We start from the raw sequence: 27492 nt of genomic DNA on the forward strand, positions 1-27492 counted from the left end.
TGATTTACTTTTATTGGATAGTAACGATTGTTCGTGAAAAAATAGTCATTTTCAATGCTCTTCAACTTTGTACTTGTTTGGATTTATAAATACAGTGAAACCTGGCTAAACCGAACCCTGCATAAACCGAAGACCTGTATAAACCAAACGTGTTCTTCAGCACCGTCATATCAAATTGCATGCGTTTTGAACCCGATAAAACCGAACATCAGTCAAAACCAAACCAAATTTGGAGTCCCGATGAGATTCGGTTTAAACAGGTTTCACTGTATTTTGATTTTAGCGTCAGGGATGAGTCTTATGTAGACGAAACGAGCATCTGGCGTTCTAAATTATAATCCTGGTACCTTTGATAACTACTTGACCTAAATTAATTCTGGTTAAGGTACATTATGATACAAAATATAATCAACTACAAGTCATAGAAGAATAATATCTTTTAGATCGCACTTCTTCGATATCAATGGACCTCGACAAAAGATTCACATTTGTGTTTAGGTCCATATGATAGCAACAACACATAAAAAAGAATACATTTTTATTTTCTTAAGTTTGGGGTCAGTATGCAACAGCATCACGGTATATTGCACAAAACAACAAAAAAGGAGGGTTTTTTTTTTAATTTTGGAGGGGGTGGGGCAATTCGCAACAGCGTAGTGCAAAAGCAAAAAAAATAAGTATAAATTCAAATTATATAACCAATTTTAAGTTCTTTGACTACAATTATTCTGTGTCAGAAACCTGTTATGTGTCAAATATTTAATTACATTCCAAATTCAAACCTGAATCAAGCGTGAATAGTGTGTCCTTTTATGTCCGAATGGTTCAGGGTTGGACCTCTGTGGTCGTATCCAACTGCGTTCGGCGAAGCAATTTAATAAACACTTAAATAAATATACATATTAAGTTGTGAATATGGTGAAACTGATCCTCAAAATAAGTTTAAAATGCCCTGGTGTGGAATAAATTTGTGTTCAATTAATCATACTTCTTAATTTACTTATTTCAATCAGTTTTAAATATTGTATACTGCCTTATGATAACATGGACTTAAATAACTTTTTAAATTTGTTTGCTGGGCATTTATTTACCGTTTTTACCAATTATGGATTCGGTAATTTCCGCTAAAAAACGAAGTTTACCGAATGATCTCATCATACATCAATCTCATCATACAACAAAAAACGTATAATGTTGTGAGCACTTCATATAATGTTGTGAGCACTTAGTTTAATGTTTTGACCACTTCATATCATGTTGTGACCACTGCATATAATGTTTGGACCACTGCATATAATGTTGTGAGCACTTAATATAATGTTGTGAGCACTTAATATAATGTTGTGAGCACTGCATGTAATGGTGTGAGCACTGCATATAATGTTGTAAGCACAGCATATAATGTTGTGAGCACTTAATATAATGTAATGAGCACTTAATATAATGTTGTGAGCACTTAATATAATGTTGTGAGCACTGCATATAATGTTGTGAGCTCTGCATATAATGATGTGATCACTGCATATAATGGTGCGAGCACTTAATATAATGTTGTGAGCACTTTATACAATGTTGTGAGCACTGCATATAATGGTGTGAGCACTGCATATAATGGTGTGAGCACTGCATATAATGTTGATAGCACTGAATATAATGCTGATCATTAACATAAGGCAGTCATGGGGTTCCATATTTCTCTTTCAAAACATTTTACTCCTCGCACACCCCCCCATTTCGTTTTATCTATTGTATTAATTTTTAAGACACATCCATCTAAATAAAGTCTGATTGATCTCCAGCTAATCATCCTGTTTTCAAACAAACTTAAATATGGTCCTCATTAAATTCGATCCAAAAATAGTGCCTTCATATGAATAGATATTCAAAAAGTCGTTATAAATTCCATTGAGTCTGAACCTACTCGAAATCAGATTTCTTTTATTCGAATATTCTTTGATACATTTCTTTTTTGGCAGAAATTACCAAAAATTGTTTAAATGTCTTTCTAACTTTAAAACACTGATTTAGATTCACGTTGTACACAAAATATAATAAAATAGTTTATGTCCCAGCTTAGATAAAAAAACCTTTTTTCCATATTTAGAAACTGCGATGTTTGTACGAAGATTAAATTTTGTCGTAATTGCAAGTCAGATAGCGGATTCGGGGGTGGGGGCGAACAGGTCGTTAACCCTTGGATTGGACAAAGTATCATGTTTTAGCTTAAAATCGTCAATATTTTCTTTAGTCTCGCTACACTCGGTGATATACTTTTTTTTTTAATTTGATAGAATAACGCCCCTTTCAAATCAAGGAACCGCCCTTAAAGGTAAAAATAAATTTGAACTGTGCAGTATAACTGAGGTAGTTAATGCACACCTTTGCTGTGCATTATCCAGATTATACCACAGTAAGAACAAAGCTATTTTACTCTTGCCATGTGTTAACATAATATACTAATGAAATTACCTATATGATAGCGTCTTTTTAATGAACGGTCATACCATATGAAGAGTTAAGAAGTATTAAAAGTAAGCTGTAACACAATCTAATTAAAATATTGATCTCTGATTACGTTATACGATCTTATACTACATATGAGATCTAACGGCTTATTCTCATATCGCCTTAGCTGTCAAAATTTATATATATAATTAATCACAGTTTGTCTTAGTACAAATTTTCAGGTACACAAGAATTAACTAAGGCGAAATGGAAGCTTCTGTAAACAATAAAATTAAGTTATGTTTTGTTTGTATTGCAATTAGTTGATATTTGTTATTTTGATGTCAAATTCTACCATGAAATACTTTTTAAAGGAAAGATATTTTTTTTTCATTTTTGGTGTCCCACTTTTTATAGTTGCTCTTTTTTTTCCTAAAGTGTTTTTTTGTTTACTAATGTGTTATATTTTGTAAATAAAGTCTTATTAGAGATGACAAATTGGATATGAACATTTCATATGTTAATGAATAAATAAAGACAAATATCATACAAGTACAAGGCACTGATACACATATTTGAATGTTCAAGGCTAATTTAGTTTCAAAGTCCAAGTTCCAAAGTCAGTTGTACCATTGTGTAGGGTTTCCTTTTAAAGTGGGGAATCTTTCTTCTATTTATCTATACTTCTTTGCTTTTCCTCTCATCTTGCCACCTGCTGCACACTGTCATGACTTTCTTTGCCTCGTAAGCTGCTTACTATTTCTTGAACACATTGATCATTTAAAATATATTTGGATGTGTTGTTTTGGCTGTCTTTTTGATCTTGTTATGCCAGCCCTATAAATGCTTATTTGTCCTGGGTCCTTCTGTCTGGTGGTGATTCCAGGTTGGTTGTAGGTTTCTGCCCTCTCTTCATATCACAATTATACATTAACTTGGTGCAGGTATTAATTTAGTCTGTGGTGCGTTTTCCAAGGTGTGTATTCTTTGTTAAGTATTTGGTAAACGAGATTGCAGTTTTGTCCGGTAGAGTGCTGATCTCATGCTTTCGAATGAAGCCAGTTTTTGTGCACTTTCATTGGTCAATGCATCAGATCTCATGATAAACTTATCATTGGTTATGTATTTTGTAAATAAGGTTTATTATGTGTTCATAGAATACATGTTCTTAGGTGTGTATCAATGATTTTTTTATAACAAGATCCATACCATAAATTGTTGAAGTGTAACATGTTATAAGTGATTTTAAGTCAAATTTTGTACAAATTGTAATTTGAACAAAGTCAAAATACAAATTATAATTGTAAGCATATGTTGTTGTTCAAATTATAATTTGTATTTTGACTTTGTTCAAATTGTAATTTGTACAAAAAAAGCTTGTACAAATTATAAGTTACACAATTAACACACAAAACAAATACAGCATTCAAAAAATTAGTTTGTACAGAATAACAAACAATCCTACTACAAAATTCTTTAAACAATTAACCAAAGAAAAGAAGAAAACACATCCAAAATTTCATTTATCATAAATATAATGTCTTTTAAAAACTTTTAAAAAAATAGACATTTCGCCTGAAAGACATACAGAAATGGATTAATTGGAAAATGGCTACTAACGTGAAATGTTAAAATCGTGAAATTTGAACTTTACCTTCGTTTAGTCACGGGAAACAACATAATATTATTATCTTATTTTGAAATTTTTTCCCCCTAAAGCATGTATATGTAAATGAACGGACACTGTTTCGCAGTCGACCGCCCATCCACCCCCACCGACATGCCGTATATCGTTAATCAATAACCGACTTTTACTTAGACGTCAAATCTGGTTAAAAAAATGGAACTCCGTTTACGGCTTTTGTAAAATTATCGATCTTATCATTAATCATTAACAAATGTAAAGTCATACAATTATTACTTTTTTCTCTACTGATATAAATTTCTTCTTTGGTGTACTGATGCTAACGCCTGCTTCTGTACTACTGTTAACTTTTTCGTTGCACTAAGGTTTGTTATATTTTTATTGATGTTTATTTTTGAATTGCCTTTTTCCATAAAGTAGCTGTCAATAATTTTGAGAACTTTAAGATCGGTCCTTTGTGTCTGTTGTATTTAGGTATGTTTGTTTTTTTGTTTTTTTTAAACTTAATATCAATCTGTTGAGTTAAGCATTTCCAACTGATTTTTTACGGTTGTGAGTAAGTTTGTCTGTTTCAGTGGAACTGATCCATGCCACATTCTTTGTGTATTTGTCCTTAAGAAAGAGCTTAAATTTATGTTAGTAGTATAAATTATTTTGGCAATAAGTGTTTGTTTTCTGGTTTGAATTGTTTCACATATTGTAATGTCAATTGTAATGTCAATGTCTTATATAGCTGGCTTTACGATACGTTTATGCCCAATACTGAATGCCGTGTGGTGTTTACATCCACGTCACTTGAAAGTTGTCTCAATGGAATCTATACCACATCTTATTTTATGGTAAACATTTAAAGAGAAATAAAAAAATTTCGCTTTGAATTAAAAAAATTTGCAACAACTTACAAATGTATATACTAACACTAACCTTATGCCATGCCTTCCTAAAAAAATCAACAGCTCTGCTACCAGCCCTTACTGATGGAATCATCAGCACCCAATATGAGTCGTTTACGTTTATTATGTCACTACACGTTTGCAGGTTCTTGATACTATAATCACAAAGTGACTTCAAGAATACTACAACGATATCAATTGATTTGTGCTTTCTCCCTCTCGAGTCTTTAAGTAAAGTTTCATCATCAAAATTCTAGAAAAGTAAGTTAATTTAAATAAGGCCATAATAAATAAAAGGTTGTTTGCCCAAACGCTACCTACCCAAAAAATTCTTTTATTGTCCTGATTTGAAGAAGTTTTTTTTATCAAATAGGCATGACGACTAATAAACATCTGATACTTCGATTTCTTTTTTTGAAAACAAAAAGAAAATGCATACCTACCTACCAACTGTCTCAACCTTTGGGTAGGGTTTGGGCAAACCAAAATATGTTTAAGTTTGGCCTAAAGCACAATCAGATCAGACGGTTCATTGTTTTTCGGTATATCAAAGAAAAACGGGCACGTGCCTAGATAATGTTGAATATCTTTTTTATTAATGATTATTTTTCTATAACAATTGAAATTTATGCATTAAATATCAATCTCTAAAATGATATGTAAAAATAACACATATAACAGCACTCCTTCTTATCCTTAGTGGCATCGTATAGTCATTAGTGCACTAAGGAGTCCTTAGCAGTGTACCGGATCAAGTTAGGTAAAAACCCAATATAAACTGAAAATATACGTTAGAAACAAGCATTTAAAAAAACTCAAAAAAAATAAAAACCAATTCTTCAGAGAACAATTGAAGGTCTTTCCACCTCGATCATAAGAATGAAATTTTAAAAAGATGTTAGAAAACTCCTTGTTGATGTAATTTGGTACCTCAAACTGATATAAAAAAATAAGATTAATACGTATATCCAGAAGACTCAATTATTTCTTAATGAACAAGAAAGAATTTAAAGCAAAGGTCAAAATCTAGAACGTCAAGTTGACCTTTGACCTTGACCTCAATTTCAAGGTCATTGATCTTAATCAAAAGACCCCAGGTCAATTACTTGTATGGTTGTGGAGAAATACCGATTTCAAATACAAAAAGGGAGAACACTCCTATAAGAGTTGACCAAAACTCTTCGACCTTAATGGGTTGAAGTTGCCCCTTATTGTAAACAGTAATTTGGCAAACACATCTGACATATCATTAAATGTAAAAGTTACTTTTGAATATAGATTACAAGCAAATTCCAAAATTTAGAATATGACCTTGACCTTCAACCTTGACCTCAAATTCAAGTTCATAGGTCAGTGAACTCAAATAGGAAGGCCCGAGGTCAATCACTTGTATGGTTATGGAGCAATAATGGTTTCAAATACATAAGGGGAGAAAACTCCTTTAAGGGTTAACCAAAACTCTTCGACTGAATTAGGTTGAAGTTGCGCCTTATTGTAAACAGTAATTTGGCAAACACATCATACCATTTACTGTAACAGTTTCTTTTGAATAATGATAAAAAGCAAAATTAAACATTTATCACTATTTAATTAAGGATCCAACTAACCTCACTGGTATATAGAGCTTCGATGATATTTTCGAAGAAACCGTACTTAGTGTTGTCATCTGCAATCCCTTTAAACCGTTCAATAGCTCGATATCCAAAGTCCTCGACAACAGTCGCTCCACGATAACCGTCTGTTGTAAGTAATGCTGAAGGAAAATCTGTTCTTTGACCAGTTCCAGTACTGAACATGTATGCCCTAATATTTACCGGATTGCTTTTAAATTGGTAAGCAAAACTACATGCTTTTGTTCCTAATTGTATTGCTGTGACTATAATTGATGCCATCTGAATATAAAGTTGTTGTATAGATTTGACTATGTCAGTTGTTATTCTGTTCAATCATTCCCGTCAATTATGTTAAATTTTGCCAGGCGTTTAACGTGCATCCCCTATTTGTATTTGAGAATTACATGTAGAAATCCTTACCTACTAGTATATAATAAATAAGTTCACTATATTAAGGAGATGTGGTATGTCCTATTTGCAGTATTTCTTTTATCTCCATATAATATTTCAAAACAAAATACAAGTAAAAAATAACTGTAATGTCATCTTTGATTTTGGTTCATCGGTATTATTATTGACTAAATATATATTCATTTACAGTTATTTCTTAGGTTGAAGAAGTGGTTGAGCGATCGCCAAAATGTTAATCCCCGCCACATGATTTTTGTGTGTGTCTGTCCACAGTCAGAAGCTTGTAAGTCAATTAAAAATAATACAAGACTAACAAAGGCTAGAGGCTCCCGACTTGGGACAGGCGCACAAATGCGGCGGGGTTAAAGATGTTTATGAGATCTCAACCCTCCCCTATACCTCTAGTCAATGTAGAAAAGTAAACGCATAACAATACGCACATTAAAATTTAGTTCAAGAGAAGTCCGAGTCTGATTTCAGAAGATGTAACCAAAGAAAATAAACAATGACAATAATACATAAATAACAACAGACTAATAGCAGTTAACTGACATGCCAGCTCCACAGTTCAAATAAAATGATTGAAAGATTATGTCTTCATCATATGAATTTCAGGCACAATCCTTACTGTTAGGGGTTTAGTATCATACCATCATAACATATATATGAGAAGAACATACCCCGTGTCATGCCAACAACTGGTTTTTAAATAAATGTGTTTAGTTTCATTACAATAAGGTTTATTTGTTTGCTACAATTATAGTTATTCAATATAAATTCCAGTTTTAACAGGCGATACATGTCAGCGACATTGGATTATTTTCTGGCTTGAACTATTCGCCTTTTTTTTAATGCACGCGCTTCATTTGAGCGTTTCCAATCTTTTGACTGTGAATCACATGGCCGACTAGTACACCTTTACCTTAATTGACATTTAAAAAATAAGTTTGATTTGTATTTCATAATGTTCGTGTTTGAATGTTTTAATACATACCGTGTTGATGTTCCTTCAATAGGTTCCGCTGCAACAGGTTTTCTACCTGTAAAAATTAATGTTTAAGTAGGTTCCAGATTTTTTTGACATTGTTTATGATGCATCCAACCTTAAAGTTTCTCACCCAATTATTCCAAAAATATTCTACAGACGTATTATCATATTTAACTGTGGAAAGAATTTTAAGAAATTTCAAGCAGTACTCGTTCATATCAAGTCTTAAAATGCATTTGCGCGTTTTTTGCACAGTTCTCTACCTTTATTTCATTATTTAAATTAATAGGAATGTCACATTGCATTATCAAGATTAAATTTCTATACGTTTACGTGAGCGAAGACAATGACGTGAAGCATGAACATAAATTAACTTTAGTGTATTTTAAATAATATAAATGTTTAAAATAGAATAATAATATCAAACGTGAAGGTGTGGTACTTAACCAATGATACAACTTCCAACACAACAATAAACCAGATAACTAAATGATTTTATGTAAATAGACTAAAACAGCCTTTTCATTTGTGTAAGATCATTATTATAGTTTAATATAAAGAGATATATATCATTAAGGAATTCTAATCATACGAGCGATACGTGTTATAACTAGAAAACTATATAACATCCATAAGTGGAAACGACTTTTGTGCTCAGAATTTCTTAATATGCTAATTCAATATTAATCTATAACATTTTACTCATTTCTGTATGGCCAGAACTGCTCTATCGACTAAAGACATTCTACTTACCTTGTGTGGTACAAGATCAATATGTATAAAACTAGGTGATCATGACCTTACCTAGAATATTACTAATCATCTATATTTAGTAACAAGAAACAGTAGGCTTTGTGGTGTGTAACATATGTAACAGAAAATGAAGAAAATGAAACAAGTATTGATTCCAACTTGTTTTCAAACAACGCATTCGAGAATGTCGAGTCAAACTTTATACGGAATACAAACAATACAAAACGAAATATACTGTAACGTTAATGAGGATTATACTGTTGTAAGCTCGGAGCAAAATGAAGTGCTTCATCAAAGATGCTCTTCTAAATCTTCCGGAACTAGCTCAGTTGACACTTTTACAATCAGAGCGCGCATGGAAAATTTGGAAATAGCACTGACGATGCTTAATGAAAATTTTCAACGAATGGAAAATGCTATGAACAAACAAATAGAAAAGGCTATTAAAATCATTATAGGAACAACGGGAAAAGACGAAAAAGAGGAAACAGTGTTACGAACAAACGATAAATATTTTATGAAAAGTGAAAACAAAAAGTTAATGAAAGCAGTTAAATTTTTGACAGAGAGTTCTAGGATTATGAGAACAGCTTTGTCAGAGCATACGAAATTCATAGACCATATAACGAGCGTCATTAACCAACCTACAGAGGTAAACATTAACACGCAATTGTATATAATTTTTTGTTTACTTTTTGTCTCTTTTGTTGTCATTCTTTTTTTTTTAATGAAAGATGATCTAATTTTGGTTGTTATCTCACACTGCAAAATAAGGACCAGGTTTTCTGTGATCATCACGGAAACGTCAATCGGTTATTTAAAAACAAGGCAATCAACTGCAGAGAGTAATTTGACAAAGTTAATAATAAAAAAAAAGCATGGTTTGCAGGTTTGGTTTTGTCTTTCTTTTTAATCTTGTGCATCTTTTGCACATTTGTCTTTGTTTCTAAACCTTTAACGTCTTTATTATGTTAATAAGTGTTCCATTTTAGTGTAATTTTTACTAGCTTTTGAGCGTTAACTAGAATATGTCTGGTCTTTGGTTACATTGTTTAAAAGAATTGACTTATTAAAACTTTGTCAGCAAAGTGTGCAATATTTTTATCTGTAGCATTGAATTTATGTTATTCTTAAAGGCCTATGACAAGTACATGTGTATATTTTACTCCTTTGAATAACAAATTAAACATCGTGCACAAATCTTGCTACCTATATGCGGTTATATTTATTTTTCTTTGCATCGATCGATCTAACATCACTGACAAAACATGAAAATCAATGAAAATTTACATTTAACTATAAATCAAACTGAATGAATCATCTGAATAATTTAGACAGTATATCCTGTGTGTTTATAGTTGTTTTGTGTATTGAGGAACAAAGGATAAACTTCAAACAAACATGACAAATACTACATGTTCTACAGATTATCTTGACATAGATTTCCCCATTTTTTTCATATTTCTTGGAGTTTGACATTTTTGTTAATACATTTTTTATTAGTTACTCATTTTAGTCTTAAATAAAACTTGCAAAAATATACCAGTATACTTTAATCTGAAACAAAGCTGAACAGATTGTCTTCTTTGAAATCTATTCGTTTTCTTGACAAAATTATAGTATTTAGTCGCGGTGTACTTATCCCATTATTTACATTGCATCCACCTTTGTATAAACCCCAAACATCACGGTTATACTATAAAGATAGGGAAAACAGTAATGATAAAAATACTAACCAGGAACAAAATATCTGATAGAAAACCAGATGGCAAATATCGTCAATAAACTGCTAGCTATAAAACCTGCTTTACAAAATAAAATGACTGTATTAATTCAGATGATAATATGACAGTTGTTGGCCATTAGTTTTATGTGTTTGAGCTAATGATTTTGCCATTTAATTACTAGAGACAAAGCGTTTTGAATTTTCCTCGGAGTTCAGTTTTTTGTGATCTTACTTCCTGTGTTAATTGCAGGTGTGGCAATTATGGATGCCCGTAGTCTCGATGCACCAGAGTTATCGTTCTTACAGCCAACAATAACGTCTGGATCCAATTGTAGAGATGGATGTTATATTCATGAGCCTTGCCTTCAGTTTAAGATTTGTTTTCCTAATAAGCGATTGGATGGTATTTACATGTTGAATAATAAACTCCTCCCTTACTTCAATAACAACAACGTGGTCGAAGAGCACGTGTATCGTGTTGTTTTATTTTAAAGAGGAGAGTTTTATCTTTTATTTAGATGCATTTAATGATTTGTGTTAAAAGAGAGATGAACAAAATATTTTCATTGAATGTGTAAAACTCCTGAAAAATCTTGAATAAGGATTCTATAAGTATTTCCATATAAATCCTTGGTTAAACATAATATATATATATTGCCTTTGGTATAAAAGAAGCATAATAAATCTCGAACCCATTCTCCACCTCATCAAAAGATGAATGATTGACCCTATTTTTAAAAGCAAGATTTAATTTAGCCTATTGCTGGCACCACTCTCGGTTTTTTTTTTAATGCGGAAAAAATATATGGGCTGATTATATAGGGAATAGCCTTACCACAGTAGCCTGCATCGGCCCCTCTAAGACAGTCAGTGATTTTTTTTAGATACGCAACTCACGACCACTTCATGTATATTGACAAGCATACACGCTTTGTCAGTTTGTGTATTATATCAACAAAAATGATCGGGGTTTTAATGGGTACACGGTGGTACACAAATCACTGATTTGTCAGTATCAATACAATAGCGAATATTGTGTTTATCTTGACAACTAATGATAGTGCCTTTACTCCCCTTTCCATTTCGGAAAGATGATTGATTTGTTGTTAGGAAAATAGTTCATGTATGCATTTTCCAGAGGATGTAAGCTGTATATGCCAAGCAGCTATACCGATTGTTCATTACTGATATAAATAATAATGTTTTACCTTTGATTTATTTATTTTCTTTCTTTTGTATACTTTTGACCGTGACGTTAAACCAAGGAGTTGTGTACTATCCTTCTGGAAAATGCATGCACTATTTGCCTAACAACTAATCAATCATCTTTCCAAAATGGAAAGGGTCTTTCTAAGTAAATAATTAAACCTCATAGATTTAATCATATTGACTTTATTTTGTTTTCAGTTTTGCTATTATCCTGACACGGTAGAATTGGACATAACTGCTATACTTCAAATTAAACTTCCCGGTGCTTTTTTTGTGTATATAATTAAGTTAGAATAATTCGGCTGGAGAGGTGGGTTGCATTTTAAATTAATAAAATGAATGTTTTTCACATTTACATATATCAAGATTTAATAAAACACTTCTAGTTCAATTTTTGCAAGTCTTTCAGTTTACACGGATTTTTTTCTAAAAGCTAACATTGTATCTGTTTTACACGGCTAATAGTTTCATTCGATGGTAAAGGTCCCTCTCTATATCTTTGGGAAGAAAGAGGGGGGAATGGATTTATCATCGCACGAAAAAGATGCAATTGTTCAATGTTGCTCCTTGTTGACGGCCTCACTGGTTTTGAGAAGAAAACAGCGCTGTCCATTTGTTTGTATATGTAGTGATTAACCAAAAAAAAAAATTAGAGAAAAAGTAATGATGACCGCTAAGGCAGAGTAGGGAATTAATAAACAAGGTCAAATAAAATAGTAGTAAGACCGATGTGGAAACTAAACTTGAAATTGATAGAAAATAGCAAAAAAAGTTAGTTGTAGTATATTTTAATTCATGACATAGAAAAACTGGAAAATTTAGAAAATTTTAGTTGAAGATTTTACGGATATTTGAAAAAGGGCTCAACTATTGCTCGGTCCACAAATATCTAAGAAATGTAGTTGGTTTAAGTATTGTAGCCCACCATACGACATCAATGAACAAAATTATTACCTTAGTCTAAACCAGACCCGACATAACCAAATGAATAAAAAATTAACTAGAGGCTCTTGTGAGCCTGTGTCGCTCACCTTGGTCTATGTGCATATCTAACAAAGGACACATATGGGTTCATGAGAAAATTGTGTTTTGGTGATGGGTTAGTAGATAGTACTTTACTGAACATTCTTGATGCTTACAAATTTCTCTATCTAATTAACTTGACCCAGTAATTTCAGTGGATTTCTGTAATATTTCTTGTTGCAGTCATAAATTAGACTGTTAATGACAGCTTTACACTTAAATCGATTGGATGTGTGCTGATTGATACTTAAGTCTTTAGAAACAGATATTTTTACAAGTTGTTCTTGACTTTGAACTAGCTGTCGGTAACTGCCAGTAAATACAAAACAAGTTGTCCTAATCAACTGATTTTCATAGTTCAAATTCATCTATGGTATTGTAAAATCGTTGTCCCAGGTTAGAAGGGGGTTTGGCGCTGACCAACCACTATTGAATTCTGAATGTGCTTGTTCATCAGTGGCTGTATATCATATTTGCATTTAATTCATTTTTAACATAAATCAGACTTTGTTTTCTCTCTGAAATTGTTACACATTTCTATTTTGTGGCCTTTTATAGCTGACTATGCAATGTTGGTTTTCTCCATTGTTGAAAGCAATATGGTCACATTTAGTTGTTATTGCAATAAAATATTCTGCACTGAATAAAATTGAGAATGGAAACGGGGAATTTGTCAAAAAAACAACAGCAGAAGGTCACCAACAGTGGCGGATCCAGAAATTTTCACAAGTGGGGGCCCACTGACTGACCCAAGAGGGGACCCGCTCCAGTCACGCTTCAGTGATTCCCTATATAGGCAACCAAATTTTTTCCCAAAAAATCCGCCTCTGACCAACAGGTCTTCAATGTAGCGAGAAATTCTTTTTTCAAGACTTGTAAAATAAGAAATTTCACCAAGAGATTGATGCCTAAATCAAGCTGAAATGTGTTTCCTGCTTAAATGATTTTATATCATTCGTGTAACAGATAAAAGTTTACTACAATTTTAAAGATATTTTAAATGGTTATAACAATGAGGTCAAGGTCTGACAGATAAACCAAGCCTGGCAGACTTGTACACCATACAATCATTCCATAAACCAAAGAGACATTTAGAGACATTTTGTTTCTAATATTTTAGAGAAGTATCCACCATTTGAAAAGTTACACTGACTTTTGAACCATGAACAAAGACAAATGATGCATGCCAGCCAGACATATAATCTTTACTTTTTAAATTGTTACTTGGATGGAGAGTTGTCTCATTGGCACTCACACCACATCTTCCTATATCTATTTACAATCAATCTAAATAAAAGCATCTTTGGGGTTTATTATATTTCATTACATGTAGGTAAATGTTGTCACTTTTATAAAAATTGAAAACTCAACACAGATTTAATCATTTTATGGTTCATAAGTTTTTTGTTTTGCACCATTGCACAGCTTTTTCTTGTTCAAAGAATTAACTGTTATTGTTGTATTAATTTCATCAATACATCCAAATTTAATCCACAGCAAACTGCAAAAATCACTCTTAGTCCTGAATCTTCTCTCTTTTACTGTTTACTGTTGATAGTAGAATTAGCAAGCAATAGTAGTGTAATGTAATCTTAATGGCTAGAGTTATAGCTCTAAAGAACATTATTAATATCAGTTTCATGTTTACACTTCATGAATGGTTCTCTGCATCTTATTTCCCTACAAAGATATGACACAAATTCAGACAACTGCTTTATTAATTGGAGACAAACTTTATGTATTTAAAGAATTACTGCATGCATTTACTCTTATAATTGTTTGGTATTTGACTGTAGGGAGCATTATGTTTGATTAGACAGTTAAAAAAGTATCTTTATTTGTTCCTTTGGTTATTCTTGTAGTTGAGTTGCTGTCTCATTGGCATATACCCACATCTCTTCAAACAGTGTAAGCTTCATGTAATGATCTAAAAGAAAGGTTCATACGAAAGCTTAAATCAAAAAGGTTATTGTGTATAAATTATGTGCTTTATTTCTTCCAATTAAAGAAATTATAAAAGTAAAACTGAGAAAGGAAATGGTGAATGTGTCAAAGCGACAACAACCTGACCATAGAGCAGATGCATTCAACAAAGTTAAAACATTAAATTTTTCTTAAAAATATGTTTAAATAAAAAAGTTAGACTTAAATTATACTTAATTTTTTTATCATTTTATGGAAACTTAAGTTAATACCATATACATGTACATGTACATTAGTTTCTTAAAGCCTTACAATTTCAGCTTTTAAAGTCTTGAGGCATGGAAAGTCTCCTGTCCTTTGATAAATGAAATTAGTCTCCTTTAGTTGACCATAGAACCATGGTAAATTTTGCAACTCCATCATGTTAAAAGGAAGTGCTAGAAAATACAATATTGGAATAATCATTAGTTAAAAACTATCAAATTTTATGAGTAACAATTCCTCATTATAAAAGGTAAATTTTAATAAATATACAATGAACAATGTCTCTAGATCTGTTTTAATTTGCAGGGTTGCAAAATAATGAATAATACCTCACAGCCATAATACATGTAATATTGATAGCAATTATGAATTAATAAAATTATATTCACTCATTGCCAAATATGGTTGTGGTTAGAATAAAAAAAAAGATTACTACGGTAATATATCTTTTGTTGATAAGACAGGGGGGGGGGGGGGGGGGGGGATGTAGGACATTTATCGGGAATCCGAGATCGGGTCTTTTTAAGCTCAGGATTTCGGGATTGACCCTTTCGTTATCTGGGAATCTTTTTTTTCGGATTTCGGGACGTCGAGATTTACTTTATTTTAATTCAGGACCTTGGGATTTCTTTTTTTTAAGTCAAGGAATTCAGGATCAGGACCCCTCCTATCCCCCCTCATAAGATCATCATAATATCTAGCATTTTTCTATGATCTGAAATACCAAAAAAAATCACTGACCAGTGAGTTGTGGAATGCATGCTTGCAGACTATATAGTTCTTCAATCTTGAAAATATTTTACCCTGATGGTCCTGCAAGAAAACCTGCTGGTTCTTACTACATGTACTATAATGATCTATAATTTCTATTAAAAAAATAAGCAAAGTCATATATCAGTCCTTTAAAATATTTGATTTTCAAATCTTTGGACCACCACTTTATATAGGATTCTGTGCTTGATCACATTATAAATGATTAAATCAGCTTGTAAATGAAAGAAACTACATAGATATAGGAAGATGTGATGAGACAACTCTCCATCCAAATAACAATTTAAAAAGTAAACCATGTACATTTTTACATGTTGTTTTGGAAATTCTTGGTTATTTCAAAGTCAGTTTAAAATAAACATTTAACGATTCATCATATCATTAAATTTATCAAATAAAGGCAACATGCAGTTGTATACTAACTGCTGTTCAAACAATTTCCATATTCAGCACTCATCACTTTGCTTCATTCCATTTGTTTTAATTTCTCTCTTAGATGTGCAAAATTGATCTAAAATAAATATTTAATCTTTAAATGACAAAATTGTAACTTTTATAATGATACATGTAAATACAAATACAAATATTTTTATTGGCACAAACTCATTAACAATAAATGGTTAAGACCTATGGCATTACATATAACTATAATAATTGACATGGTAGAATGAAAGGTTCCATGATAACATATCATGCTAAATTATGAAAAGTTACAAAATGATGTATCATATATTAAAGTTCACTATATCTTATGTTTAGACACTCTGATATGAAAGAGGAAAGTCTAAGTAATAATGCTGAGCTAGAATTAACCAATAGAGATATTTTTTCATCAACGGTAATGTTACCCTGTATTTGAAATATGACATTTATTTTATTTTCTAATATTACTCGCTTTGAGGTAAATCTATAACATTTTAATAAGAATTGTTGTTCATCCTCAATTTCCCCATTTTAACAGGGGGTCTCAATGGGGGGGGGGGGGGGGTTCTGATCCCATATCCCACTTACTGTTTTGTCAGATTCCCATATCCCGCTTTCATTATATACGTAAGCAATTCTCATTTTTTTGTCATTTCGCGGGTTCCACAATACCTCATTCCCCGTTTTGACAACACACTAATTTGACTTTCACGTGTCACGCTTACAAAAAATCCCCAATCCTGCGTCACGCATAGACCCCAATGAGACCCACTTTACAGGCAGGACACGTCACAATAACTTTCCTCTATAGGAATATTTATATGATGCCCCTTTCAATCATTAAAGGATGTGCACTTATGCTTATTTTGCATATTGCTTCTCTATTTAATTTAAATTGTTTAGTGATGGTCTTTGACCTAGTCCTATAACATATGACTTCGCATTCTTATTCAATTTTTAACGTTTTTATACTGATATTTTCATTTTTTATTTTTTTTGAAGCTCGGGTGGCACATTGATAGTAAAAGAAAATATCAGAACAGCAAATAGAAATAGTGAATAATGCCCCCGAGGTCATATGTTATAGGACTAGTCTTTGACCCATTTTGTAGACTTGACGAAAGAAACTGAGCTGAGAAGACTCCTGACTCCTGTATGTTTGCATTTTGATTTTACAAGCACTGATCATAAATTCTCTGTTTTACTTCTCCCAAGTGCTGCTTTGTTAGACAACTTTTTTCAACAAGATATGAATATCATATTTTTTGTAAAATGCACTGAGTTTTTAGGATCATAAATAACAAACAGACGTATCTTAAAAAAATGAATGCATGTACTTGAGTATGCAGTGTTTTATTTCGTTAAAGGTACCTAGTTCTTATTAGATATAATGAAGTATTTGAAAGTATATTTACAAATGCACAAAACTTCAGATATAATTACCAAGCTTTACAAATTTCAGGCATGGTGTTTGCTACTTTCTTCTTTTCTTCGTATAAGCTTCCTATTATAAGGAACACCCCTTAACGGGTAATATTAAAATATCAAAATATTTAAAAAGGGGGAAGAAACAAGGATAAAATATATTACATTAAGGTAAAATCCAATGGTGTTTGCTACTTCCTCCGTTTGTTTTTATCTAGTTTTACCGCATAGGAACGATAAGTCTAGAAACATTTCGAAAATATCTCACGCTTGTGTTTGCATATTTGGACACGCCCTCTCATTACAGTCATTCGAACCGATTGAATCCAGACTCTACATATGCATATGGAGCGTCTGGATTATCGAGACTAGGATGCCCGTTGTATGTTTCATTTTTTGTTAGGTGATCGATTACGGATCCTTGCAGCCATGACATGAAACTCGCGTCCGGTTAAATTTCCAAACATCCCATAGAGCAGATTCCACGGCTAATTAATATTGACCATTTGGTATACGGCTGTGTTCTAGGCAACACGTACTTGTTGGTCAAAAATAAATTTGTTGAATGAAATCAAACTTTTAACTACTAATGGGTGTAGTAGGAGGTCCCCTTGAGGTTTGAGCGAGGATTTTATGGCATGCTTAAGTTTGCTTGGCGTGTAGTCTAAGGTCTAAGAATATTGTAGTGGATGATAATATTAAGAAGGCTTGAACAAAAACAAAAGGAGTACAAAGAAGTAGATGTAGGCACTAAAATTAAAGGAAACAGTTTATTCTTCATCAAAAGTGGATCTAAATATGTGGAAAAAGTGTCAACACCAAAAGCTTTAGCTATTTTTGATGCCAGTAACAAGTCTAAATTTGGTACATTTGAGCAAACTAGTTCTAATGAAGTTAGTGACAATGGTCATACTTATGTGTGTCACAGCTGCTGTCACCACAACATACGCAGAAGTTCGTGAAGCTGCCCGACAAATAATGCAGGGCCCAGTATCTGCATGTACATACAACACATTGGTATATCGGTTTACAGACAAAGACGGACATACACACGACGGGTACGATGACGACAGAGACTACGGAATTGGATCAAGGATACTTGACTATTTAAAAGAAATAGATGCACACAACATAACTATCATTTCCTCACGTACACCTCCATCTGGTACAGCAAAGATAGGTTCAAGAAAAAACAATATTATCTTGGAGGGAGTAAAATCGGTTCTCCGCAAAATGTAAACAATAAAAACTTTAAACTAATTTACTGTTGTTTGAACTCATCTTGATAGACAATAAACATACAGGAAAGTATGCTGAATGTCATTTTTTTCTTCTTCTTTCAGGTTTATAATTTGTTAGATATTATATATTTAGTTTCATGTATTCTCAAATCCTATATGTTTACTATTTTCAAAGTATCTTAAGAGTTTCAATTCTCTATTTTATTTTTAAAAAGAGTATTCATTATTCCAGTGAGTTATAAAGAAGCAAATTTCAAATGAACTCCCTTAATAGGTAATCTGTAGATAAAACTACTTTTTATGAATTTTAAATTTACATACAACTTTATCCGAAATAATTTCACCATGAATTAAAATAAGTCAATAAAATACATGCAGCGTATATTGTAATTTTATATAACAAAATTTACTCACGGTACCGGCACGCAGACATCATGAAAGTAATCATCTTCCCTGTGTATTACTATAATCCCGGGAGACAAAAAATCCCACTTTTTTGTTGTTGTTGACACTATATTTACATAAATTGCACATACACACGTTAGAATAATCCAATATACTGGTATTCTATAAAATGAATTCTCATTTCCTTTTTATACGACCGCAAATTTTGAAAAAATTTTCGTCGTATATTGCTATCACGTTGGCGTCGTCGTCGTCGTCGTCCGAATACTTTTAGTTTTCGCACTCTAACTTTAGTAAAAGTGAATAGAAATCTATGAAATTTTAACACAAGGTTTATGACCATAAAAGGAAGGCTGGTATTGATTTTGGGAGTTTTGGTCCCAACATTTTAGGAATTAGGGGCCAAAAAGGGCTCAAATAAGCATTTTCTTGGTTTTCGCACTATAACTTTAGTTTAAGTTAATAGAAATCTATGAAATTTTGACACAAGGTTTATGACCACAAAAGAAAAGTTGGGATTGATTTTGGGAGTTTTGGTTTCAACAGTTTAGGAATTAGGGGCCAAAAAAGGGCCCAAATAAGCATTATTCTTGGTTTTCGCACAATAACTTTAGTTAAAGTAAATAGAAATCAATGAAATTTAAACACAATGTTTATGACCACAAAAGGAAGGTTGGTATTGATTTTGGGAGTTTCGGTCCCAACAGTTTAGGAATTAGGGGCCAAAAAGGGACCCAAATAAGCATTTTTCTTGGTTTTCGCACCATAGCGTTAGTATAAGTAAATAGAAATCTATGAAATTTAAACACAAGGTTTATGACTATAAAAGGAAGGTTGGTATTGATTTTGGGAGTTTTGGTCCCAACAGTTAAGGAAAAAGGGGCCCAAAGGGTCCAAAATTAAACTTTGTTTGATTTCATCAAAATTGAATAATTGGGGTTCTTTAATATGCCGAATCTAACTGTGTATGTAGATTCTTAATTTTTGGTCCCGTTTTCAAATTGGTCTACATTAAGGTTCAAAGGGTCCAAAATTAAACTTAGTTTGATTTTAACAAAAAATTAATCCTTGGAGTTCTTTGATATGCTGAATCTAAAAATGTACTTAGATTTTTGATTATTGGCCCAGTTTTCAAGTTGGCCCAAATCGAGGTCCAAAATTAAACATTGTTTGATTTCATCAAAAATTGAATAATTGGGGTTCTTTGATATGTCAAATCTAACTGTGTATGTAGATTCTTAATTTTTGGTCCAGTTTTAAAATTGGTCTAAATTAAAGTGCAAAGGGTCCAAAATTAAACTAAGTTTGATTTTAACAAAAATTAAATTCTTGGGCCTCTTTGATATGCTGAATCTAAACATGTACTTAGATTTTTGATTATGGGCCCAGTTTTCAAGTTGGTCCAAATCAGGATCTAAAATTTTTAAATTAAGTATTGTGCAATAGCAAGTCTTTTCAATTGCACAGTATTGTACAATGGCAAGAAATATCTAATTTCACAATACATGTGTATTGTGAAATAGCAAAATTTTTTTTAATTAAAAGTTATCTTTCTTTGTCCAGTATAGTAAGCAAGAAATATCTGCAAGATTTTTTTTTAATTGGAGTTATCTTTCTTTGTCCAGAATCAACTTAAATCTTTGTTATATACAATATACAATGTATATTCACTTTTTACTACCAACTGATAAATTTAAATAATCTTTACCATTCAGTGATAACAAGCAGTTTTTTTACATCTTAATATTTTATGATGTATTTAAATGAGTAGTAATTGTTGCAAACTCCATTAGAATATTTTAATTGAAATTAGTTTTGGAATAAGGGAAAGGGGGATGTGATTAAAAAATTGGGTTCAATTTTTCTCATTTGAAATTTCATAAATAAAAAGAAAATTTCTTCAAACATTTTTTTGAGAGGATTAATATTCAACAGCATAGTGAATTGCTCTAAGAGAAAACAAAAATTTTTAAGTTCATTTGAATACATTCATTCTGTGTCAGAAACCTATGCTGTGTCAACTATTTAATCACAATCCAAATTTAGAGCGGAATCCAGATTAAATGTTGTGTCCATACTTGCCCCAACCGTTCAGGGTTCAACCTCTGCGGTCGTATAAAGCTACGCCCTGCGGAGCATCTGGTTTGTAAAGTGCGAATATCCTTTCGATCCCCAGCAATGTTGGCGAACAAAAATGTATATATTAAACATTTTTTATACGTTTTGCACCCAATGCAAATCTTAAAAAACTATCCGATATATATATATGCAAAAACATGAATCCAGTGATATGCAATGCAATCCACAGTTCTATCAAAATACATATTTGCCATTATATAACTGTGTCCCATATTCGTACGTCGGCAAGAAAAGGTAAACAAAATTATCAACAAGAATGTCTGTGTACCTGTGCACGTGTATTTCAATCTGTAATTGGGTCATTTATAGTAAAGGTTGTAAATTGTAATGTTGTTATGTATGAATGAAAGTTACATGCACTTTAAACCGTTACTGGTAAACATATAGTGTATTGTTTTTATTAATGAATGAAAGTTACATGCGTTTTATTGAGAATGAACAATGAATATAACAAACATTAACATTAATTATATGGTTTATGTCAGGCAGACCGAACAGAGAGAATTCTCTCTCTTTTTGTATTGTATTGTATATTTGATATGTTTTTCTGTATTTTGTTTCTACTTAGTTATATAATGTTCAACTACGTTAAGTGTATCACATATGAAATTAATAAGACTGTAAAGCCAAAACTAGATAATGGCTAATTATTGTATCAATTTAACTTCTCTTATTATGTAAATGGCTTTGGAAACGATTTTAAACGCAAATCCATGTTTCTTTGGTTAAAAAAATTTCAAAGCGACATCATTTTCTTGCAAGAAACACACAGTACTGAATCGTATGAAACTATATGGAAAAGGGAATGGGGTGGAGATATTTATTTTTCGCACGGGGAAACGAATTCTAAAGGTGTTGCTATTTTGTTTAACAGCTCAACAGATTATATATTAAAGGAAAAAATTGCAGATGAAAACGGAAGGTATCTCGATCATTCTAACTGTTGAAATTGACAACACAGATTTTGTTTTTGTGAATTATTATGCACCGACCAAAAACTTTGAAAATGACCAAATTGAATATATTGAAAAATTAAAGATTTTATTAAATGAAAAGTTAGAACAAAATCTCGTTTTGGGTGGAGATTTTAATACGATACTAAATCCATCTTTAGACAAAATGGGTGGTTCAAAATATAACACACCTGTCAAATATACGAGTAAATTTGAAGATTTTATAGAAGAATTTGACTTATGTGATATTTGGAGGAAAAAAAATGTTGACTCTAGATTATATACTTGGCGTCAAAGAACCCCGCTTATACAATGTCGCTTAGATTTTTGGTTGATATCGAATTTTTTGTCAAGCAGTGTTACAAAAACATCCATTGTTCCGTCTATAAAATCTGATCATAGTTTTATCAAGTTGAGACTGTCAGGCGAAAACTTTAGTGAGAGAGGTCCCGGTTTCTGGAAATTCAACTCGGGTTTATTGACAGACAAAGATTATGTGGATATAGTCAAAAATACTTTATCAGAATGTGATGATAAATATCAAAATTTAGAAAATAAAAATTTAAAATGGGATACCATTAAAAGTGAAATAAGGGGCGCAACCGTCAAATATTCCAAATATAAAAACATGAAATTGCGGGAAAGAGAGTCCAGTTTAAAAAAACGACAAGACGAAATTCAGAAAAATCTCTCTCGTACATATTTAGATAAAGATATAAATACACTTTTAATTGAATTAGATATTGTTAAAGAAGATTTAGAGCAAATAGTAAATAATCAAACAAGAGGGGCTATTATACGATCACATGCCGAGCACTGCGAAGGCAATGAAAGAAATTCAAAATATTTCTTATCATTAGAAAAACGTAATTATAAAAATAAATGTATTAACAAATAAGTTGTAAACGACATTGAAATATTGTCACAAGAAAAAATTCTAAACGAAGAGAGAAATTTCTACGAAAATCTGTACTCATCAAAAGAAGACCCTGATAAATATTCAGGTGATTCTAACTTTTTTGATTTAAATTTTATTCCTAAGCTAACAGATCTGGAAAAGGATATATGCGATGCAGATATTTCAGAATCTGAGTGAGTTAAAGTTTTAAAAACATTTAAAAATAATAAAAGCCCTGGTACAGATGGGCTCACCGCTGAGTTTTACAAATTTTTCTGGATTGATGTAAAAAAAATATGTTTTGGAAAGCTATGAATATTCCTTCGAGACCGGAACCCTCTCAATAGACCAAAGACGGGGTATTTTGACTCTTATTCCAAAGAAAGATAAAGATAGAACACTCTTGTCGAACTGGCGACCTCTTTCTCTCTTAAATTTTGATTACAAATTATTAGCCAAAGTTATTGCGGAAAGAATGAAATTATTTCTTCCGAAACTTATAGATCCGGATCAGACAGGATATGTGGCTGGTAGATATATTGGTGAAAATCTACGACTAATTGCTGATATTATATTGTTTACAACTTAAAAAAATTATCCAGGGCTTATATTACTAGTCGATTTCGAAAAGGCGTTTGATACACTAGAATGGAAATTTATTCAAAAAGCATTGGCTTGTTTTAATTTTGGTAGCAAGTTCCGGAAATGGGTCTTAACTTTATACTCAAATATATCTAGTCTTGTCGTTAATAATGGATTAAGGTGTAATACCACTATTGATTTTCCCCTATTAGTCTTTGTTAAATTTGCACTTTTCAAAAAATTGTGCAGAATTTTTCTTTGTTTCAAATAAAGAAATACTTGGCATGAGTAAAGTTTTATCCTGTCCAGTTCTATAGAAAAAATTTCACATAACATTTCATTGCATATAAGAAAGTAACCATCATTGGAAGTTAACCAATCAAATTTCTCCCCTTATTCTATCTGTGTACAAGGTTTAGTCACCATGTAACCTCAAGATTACAAAAATTTGTATAGAAATCACAAATAAAAAATAATGGTGTTTTGAAATACCCAAGACATATGTTTATGACACAGAAATAGTTTTACTGCAATCAAATGAAGGATTAATTACCTACAACGGTCAAATTCAAGGGAATATTTTTTTAGACCTACTTTCGTACAACCGGATGTGACGTACCATGATTTGGTGGTATTACACCTTTAGTTCTAGTCCGTTCAAAATTGAGAGAGGTGTTCGACAAGGGTGTCCTTTGTCTCCTTTTTTATTTATTTTGGCCGTTGAACTGCTGGCAATAAATATTCGTAAGAACAACCATATATCAGGTATAAAAATTGGGGAACTGAAATAAAAATTTCACAGTTGGCTGATGATACCATTTGTTTTTTGAAAGATGTATTTTCTGCGCAAATTTTATTAGATTCCTTTAATGATTTTGAGAAGTGTTCAGGGTTAAAAGTCAATTTTTCAAAAACCGAAGCAACATGGATTGGAAGAAATAAATTTAACAAAGAAGGTTCCCTTCCTATTAAATGTTAGAAAAGAATTTATTTGGTTCAATCCGTTTATCAAGGTTAACAGAACGAGTATTTTTTTTTTACAGATCTTGGTACACGAAAGGCATAAGGTTCATTAATGATATTGTAGATGATAAAGGCGAATTTTTGTCTCATGACGCTATTAACAAAAAATATAATTTGAATGTTACTTTTGTAGACATTCTTTCTATTAAACTTGCTATACCACGTGACTGGAAAGATTTGTTATTACAACAACACATGTCACCTAAGAGCAACTCTTTTGGATTCGTGTTTGAGCATGAGAATAAAAAAATGCCTATTAGCAAATTATATACTAAAGATGTATATTCACGTTTTATCGATCGGGTAAGTGTTTCTCCTATTTCACAACAAAGGTGGGAAGAAAGTTTTAATATAGAATTTAGTGACGAAAAGTGGAACAATATTTATTCACTAGCTTTTAAATGTACTATTGAAAGCAAACTACAAGCTTTTCAATATAAAGTGTTACACAGAATAGTCTCACATAATTATCTCCTTGAAAAATATAAACTTTCTTTAACTAATGAGTGTGCCAGTTGTAAAGAAATAGAAACTATAGAGCATAAATTTTTTGAATGTATAGAAATAAAACGATTTTGGAGAGAATTTTCTAATTGGTGGCATTTAGTTTTTGGAGTAAAAATATTTTTAAATAAAGACAGTGTCATTTTTGGTATATTGAATTCTGATAACTTAGTGTTAAACTATTGTATTTTACAGGCAAAATATTACATTCATTATGTAAAGTACACAAAATTAGACAGATTGTTTATATCTGTGCAAGCTTTTCTCAAATTTTTGAAAAGACGTCTGGAGATATTAGAATATTTATATCTTTCTAAAGACAAACACGAGTCATTTGTCGACAGATGGGGGGAATTTATGGAAGTTATCAATTAAATTTTATTCTCGATATGATCATGTATATTTAATGTATTCCAAAGTATCTTTTACTTGTATCATTTACCGATTATTCACATCATTTACTTGTATATTTGTTTTTACAATGTCTTATTCGTAAAATATCAATAGTATGACTATGCCATATGTCAATCACTTATATATAATAAAAATGTATGTATGTATATATGCACTGTAGCTTGAACACCAAAAAGATCAATAAAAAAAAAATAAAAAAAAATTGTTTTGAACAGAATGCAGGTTTTTCATTTAAATTTGATGAATAAACTGCAAGCATTTAAGATACTCTATTTCATTATCTGTTCCTGAAATATTGATAAAAACCTTACTGTATTTCAGCCTGTCCAGGTTCCACTCCAACGAAGGGATGAAAGCCCAGTTGAACGTGTGCTAAACAAATACAAGAAACAGAGAGACAGAATACAAATAATCCATCCTAAACCAGTTAATCCAATGGAAGTATCGGACTACCTGAGCGTGGAAGATACCACTCGAAACGGTACAATTCAGTCTCCATGTCATTTCTGCAAACTGAACAACAAACAACCAGTTTGGAATAACTCTGTGGGGGAATCACCACAACAACCCACATGTTTATATGTAAATTTTAACAAAGATACGAACGCAATTTTAAAATGTAATTGTAGACTTTGTTCTGTCCCTCCGTCAGTTGACCAAGACGGTGATTACGTCACTCTTCTTAAAGATTACATATCTAATGGAAAGTGTAATGCAGCGTATGAATATTACAATAAGACGTCACTTCCTGATTTGACAATTCATACAAATGTAAATGAAGATGAACACACGATGTTTACAGAACGAAAAGGAACATTAGTGTGATTAAACAAACAAGCATGAGATAATTATAAAAGGAAATAGAAATTCATTGATATACAAATCGCTCGAAATGCAAACAAAAAAAAGATATAAGAATAACAAAAACTCTGTAGGGATTTTATCTATAAATTACCAAAGAGAGGTTGTAAAAGGTACACCATGAGCCACCAATATTCCAATCATGAAAAAATAACTACTCGGAGGATTGACGAACATCGCTAAAAGCAAACAATGTTTTAATTATTTCGATGAAGCTTCCTCACTCAAAAATCTTGACAAGCTGACACAAAATAGTAGACTTCATTGTTCCAGTCTTTCTTTTCGTTTGTCTTTCGGTGATTACTGATAGAAAGGCTTATTAAATAAATGTTATTTGCAGAAACTGTTTAAGTTAATTTTAAACTAGATTTTACATTGATATAGAACTCACCCGCATGGATGATACAAAATTTAATATAAATGTATAGAAATGCTGGTTCGACTGTACATTTAGAAGCAATAATAAACGTATTATCCGTATTTCATATACAGTATCATGCTTTATAAGTTTAAGTTAGTACTGCACATGTCCGTTGTCATTGTGATTGAATAAAACTAAACCATTTTCATTTTAGTGGTTCCCTCGTTATTATGACTGCATGCCGTGGTTATGGAATATCTGCTTCCCAGATGACGACGGATATGTACCAATTGTCGTAACCTAAATCCCATCCTCTTCTTTTTAAATATCACCTATTGAATTAGACTTATCATCTGATTTGTACTTGCATGAGCAACACGACCGATACCTTATGTGGATCAGGATCTGCTAAGCACTGTTTGAACCTTTTATTGTTTTATTGGTGTAACTGCAAATAATTAAAAGAAAAATCGGAATCCAATAGATACTTTATCGTTATAAGAGAACGGAACTATGTGTCTATTATAGTCTCCGATATTCATATAGTCATAGTAGTAGTACACAGAACTTTAAAAAAAATCGATTTACCGATTTCTTTT

General features: G+C 31.7%; 2 protein-coding genes and 1 long non-coding RNA gene across 3 annotated transcripts; 1 reads left to right on the forward strand and 2 right to left on the reverse strand.

The window, feature by feature from the left end:
- Nucleotides 1-4612: 4612 nt before the first annotated feature.
- LOC134705846 (uncharacterized) lies at nucleotides 4613-6794 on the reverse strand. Its single transcript, XM_063564560.1, has 3 exons — nucleotides 6591-6794; nucleotides 5015-5236; nucleotides 4613-4702 (listed from the first exon to the last, which is right to left on the reverse strand). The coding sequence occupies exons 1-3, from the start codon at nucleotides 6777-6779 to the stop codon at nucleotides 4613-4615; spliced, it is 501 nt and encodes a 166-aa protein (XP_063420630.1). The 5' UTR covers nucleotides 6780-6794.
- A 2029-nt stretch (nucleotides 6795-8823) lies between these two features.
- On the forward strand, nucleotides 8824-26842 carry LOC134705220 (uncharacterized). Its single transcript, XM_063563983.1, has 2 exons — nucleotides 8824-9400; nucleotides 25993-26842. The coding sequence occupies exons 1-2, from the start codon at nucleotides 8876-8878 to the stop codon at nucleotides 26494-26496; spliced, it is 1029 nt and encodes a 342-aa protein (XP_063420053.1). The 5' UTR covers nucleotides 8824-8875; the 3' UTR covers nucleotides 26497-26842.
- LOC134705219 (uncharacterized) lies at nucleotides 14079-17567 on the reverse strand. Its single transcript, XR_010105499.1, has 3 exons — nucleotides 17503-17567; nucleotides 14942-15066; nucleotides 14079-14386 (listed from the first exon to the last, which is right to left on the reverse strand). It is a non-coding gene; the product is annotated as an uncharacterized LOC134705219 (long non-coding RNA).
- Nucleotides 26843-27492: the final 650 nt, after the last annotated feature.

This window comes from Mytilus trossulus, chromosome 2 (genome assembly GCF_036588685.1).
Source record: "Mytilus trossulus isolate FHL-02 chromosome 2, PNRI_Mtr1.1.1.hap1, whole genome shotgun sequence".
Taxonomy (NCBI): Eukaryota; Metazoa; Mollusca; class Bivalvia; order Mytilida; family Mytilidae; genus Mytilus; species Mytilus trossulus.

What these genes read in the sequence shown, in the direction of transcription:
- LOC134705846 (XM_063564560.1), bottom strand. Translation starts at nt 6,779, where the DNA reads ATGTTCAGTACTGGAACTGGTCAAAGAACAGATTTTCCTTCAGCATTA. An exon ending in AAGCTCTATATACCAGTGAG is followed by an intron (nt 5,237 to 6,590) that starts GTTAGTTGGATC and finishes TTACTTTTCTAG; the next exon opens with AATTTTGATGATGAAACTTT. An exon ending in TTAGGAAGGCATGGCATAAG is followed by an intron (nt 4,703 to 5,014) that starts GTTAGTGTTAGT and finishes CTCTTTCTTAAG; the next exon opens with GACAAATACACAAAGAATGT.
- LOC134705220 (XM_063563983.1), top strand. Translation starts at nt 8,876, where the DNA reads ATGAAGAAAATGAAACAAGTATTGATTCCAACTTGTTTTCAAACAACG. An exon ending in TCATTAACCAACCTACAGAG is followed by an intron (nt 9,401 to 25,992) that starts GTAAACATTAAC and finishes ACTGTATTTCAG; the next exon opens with CCTGTCCAGGTTCCACTCCA.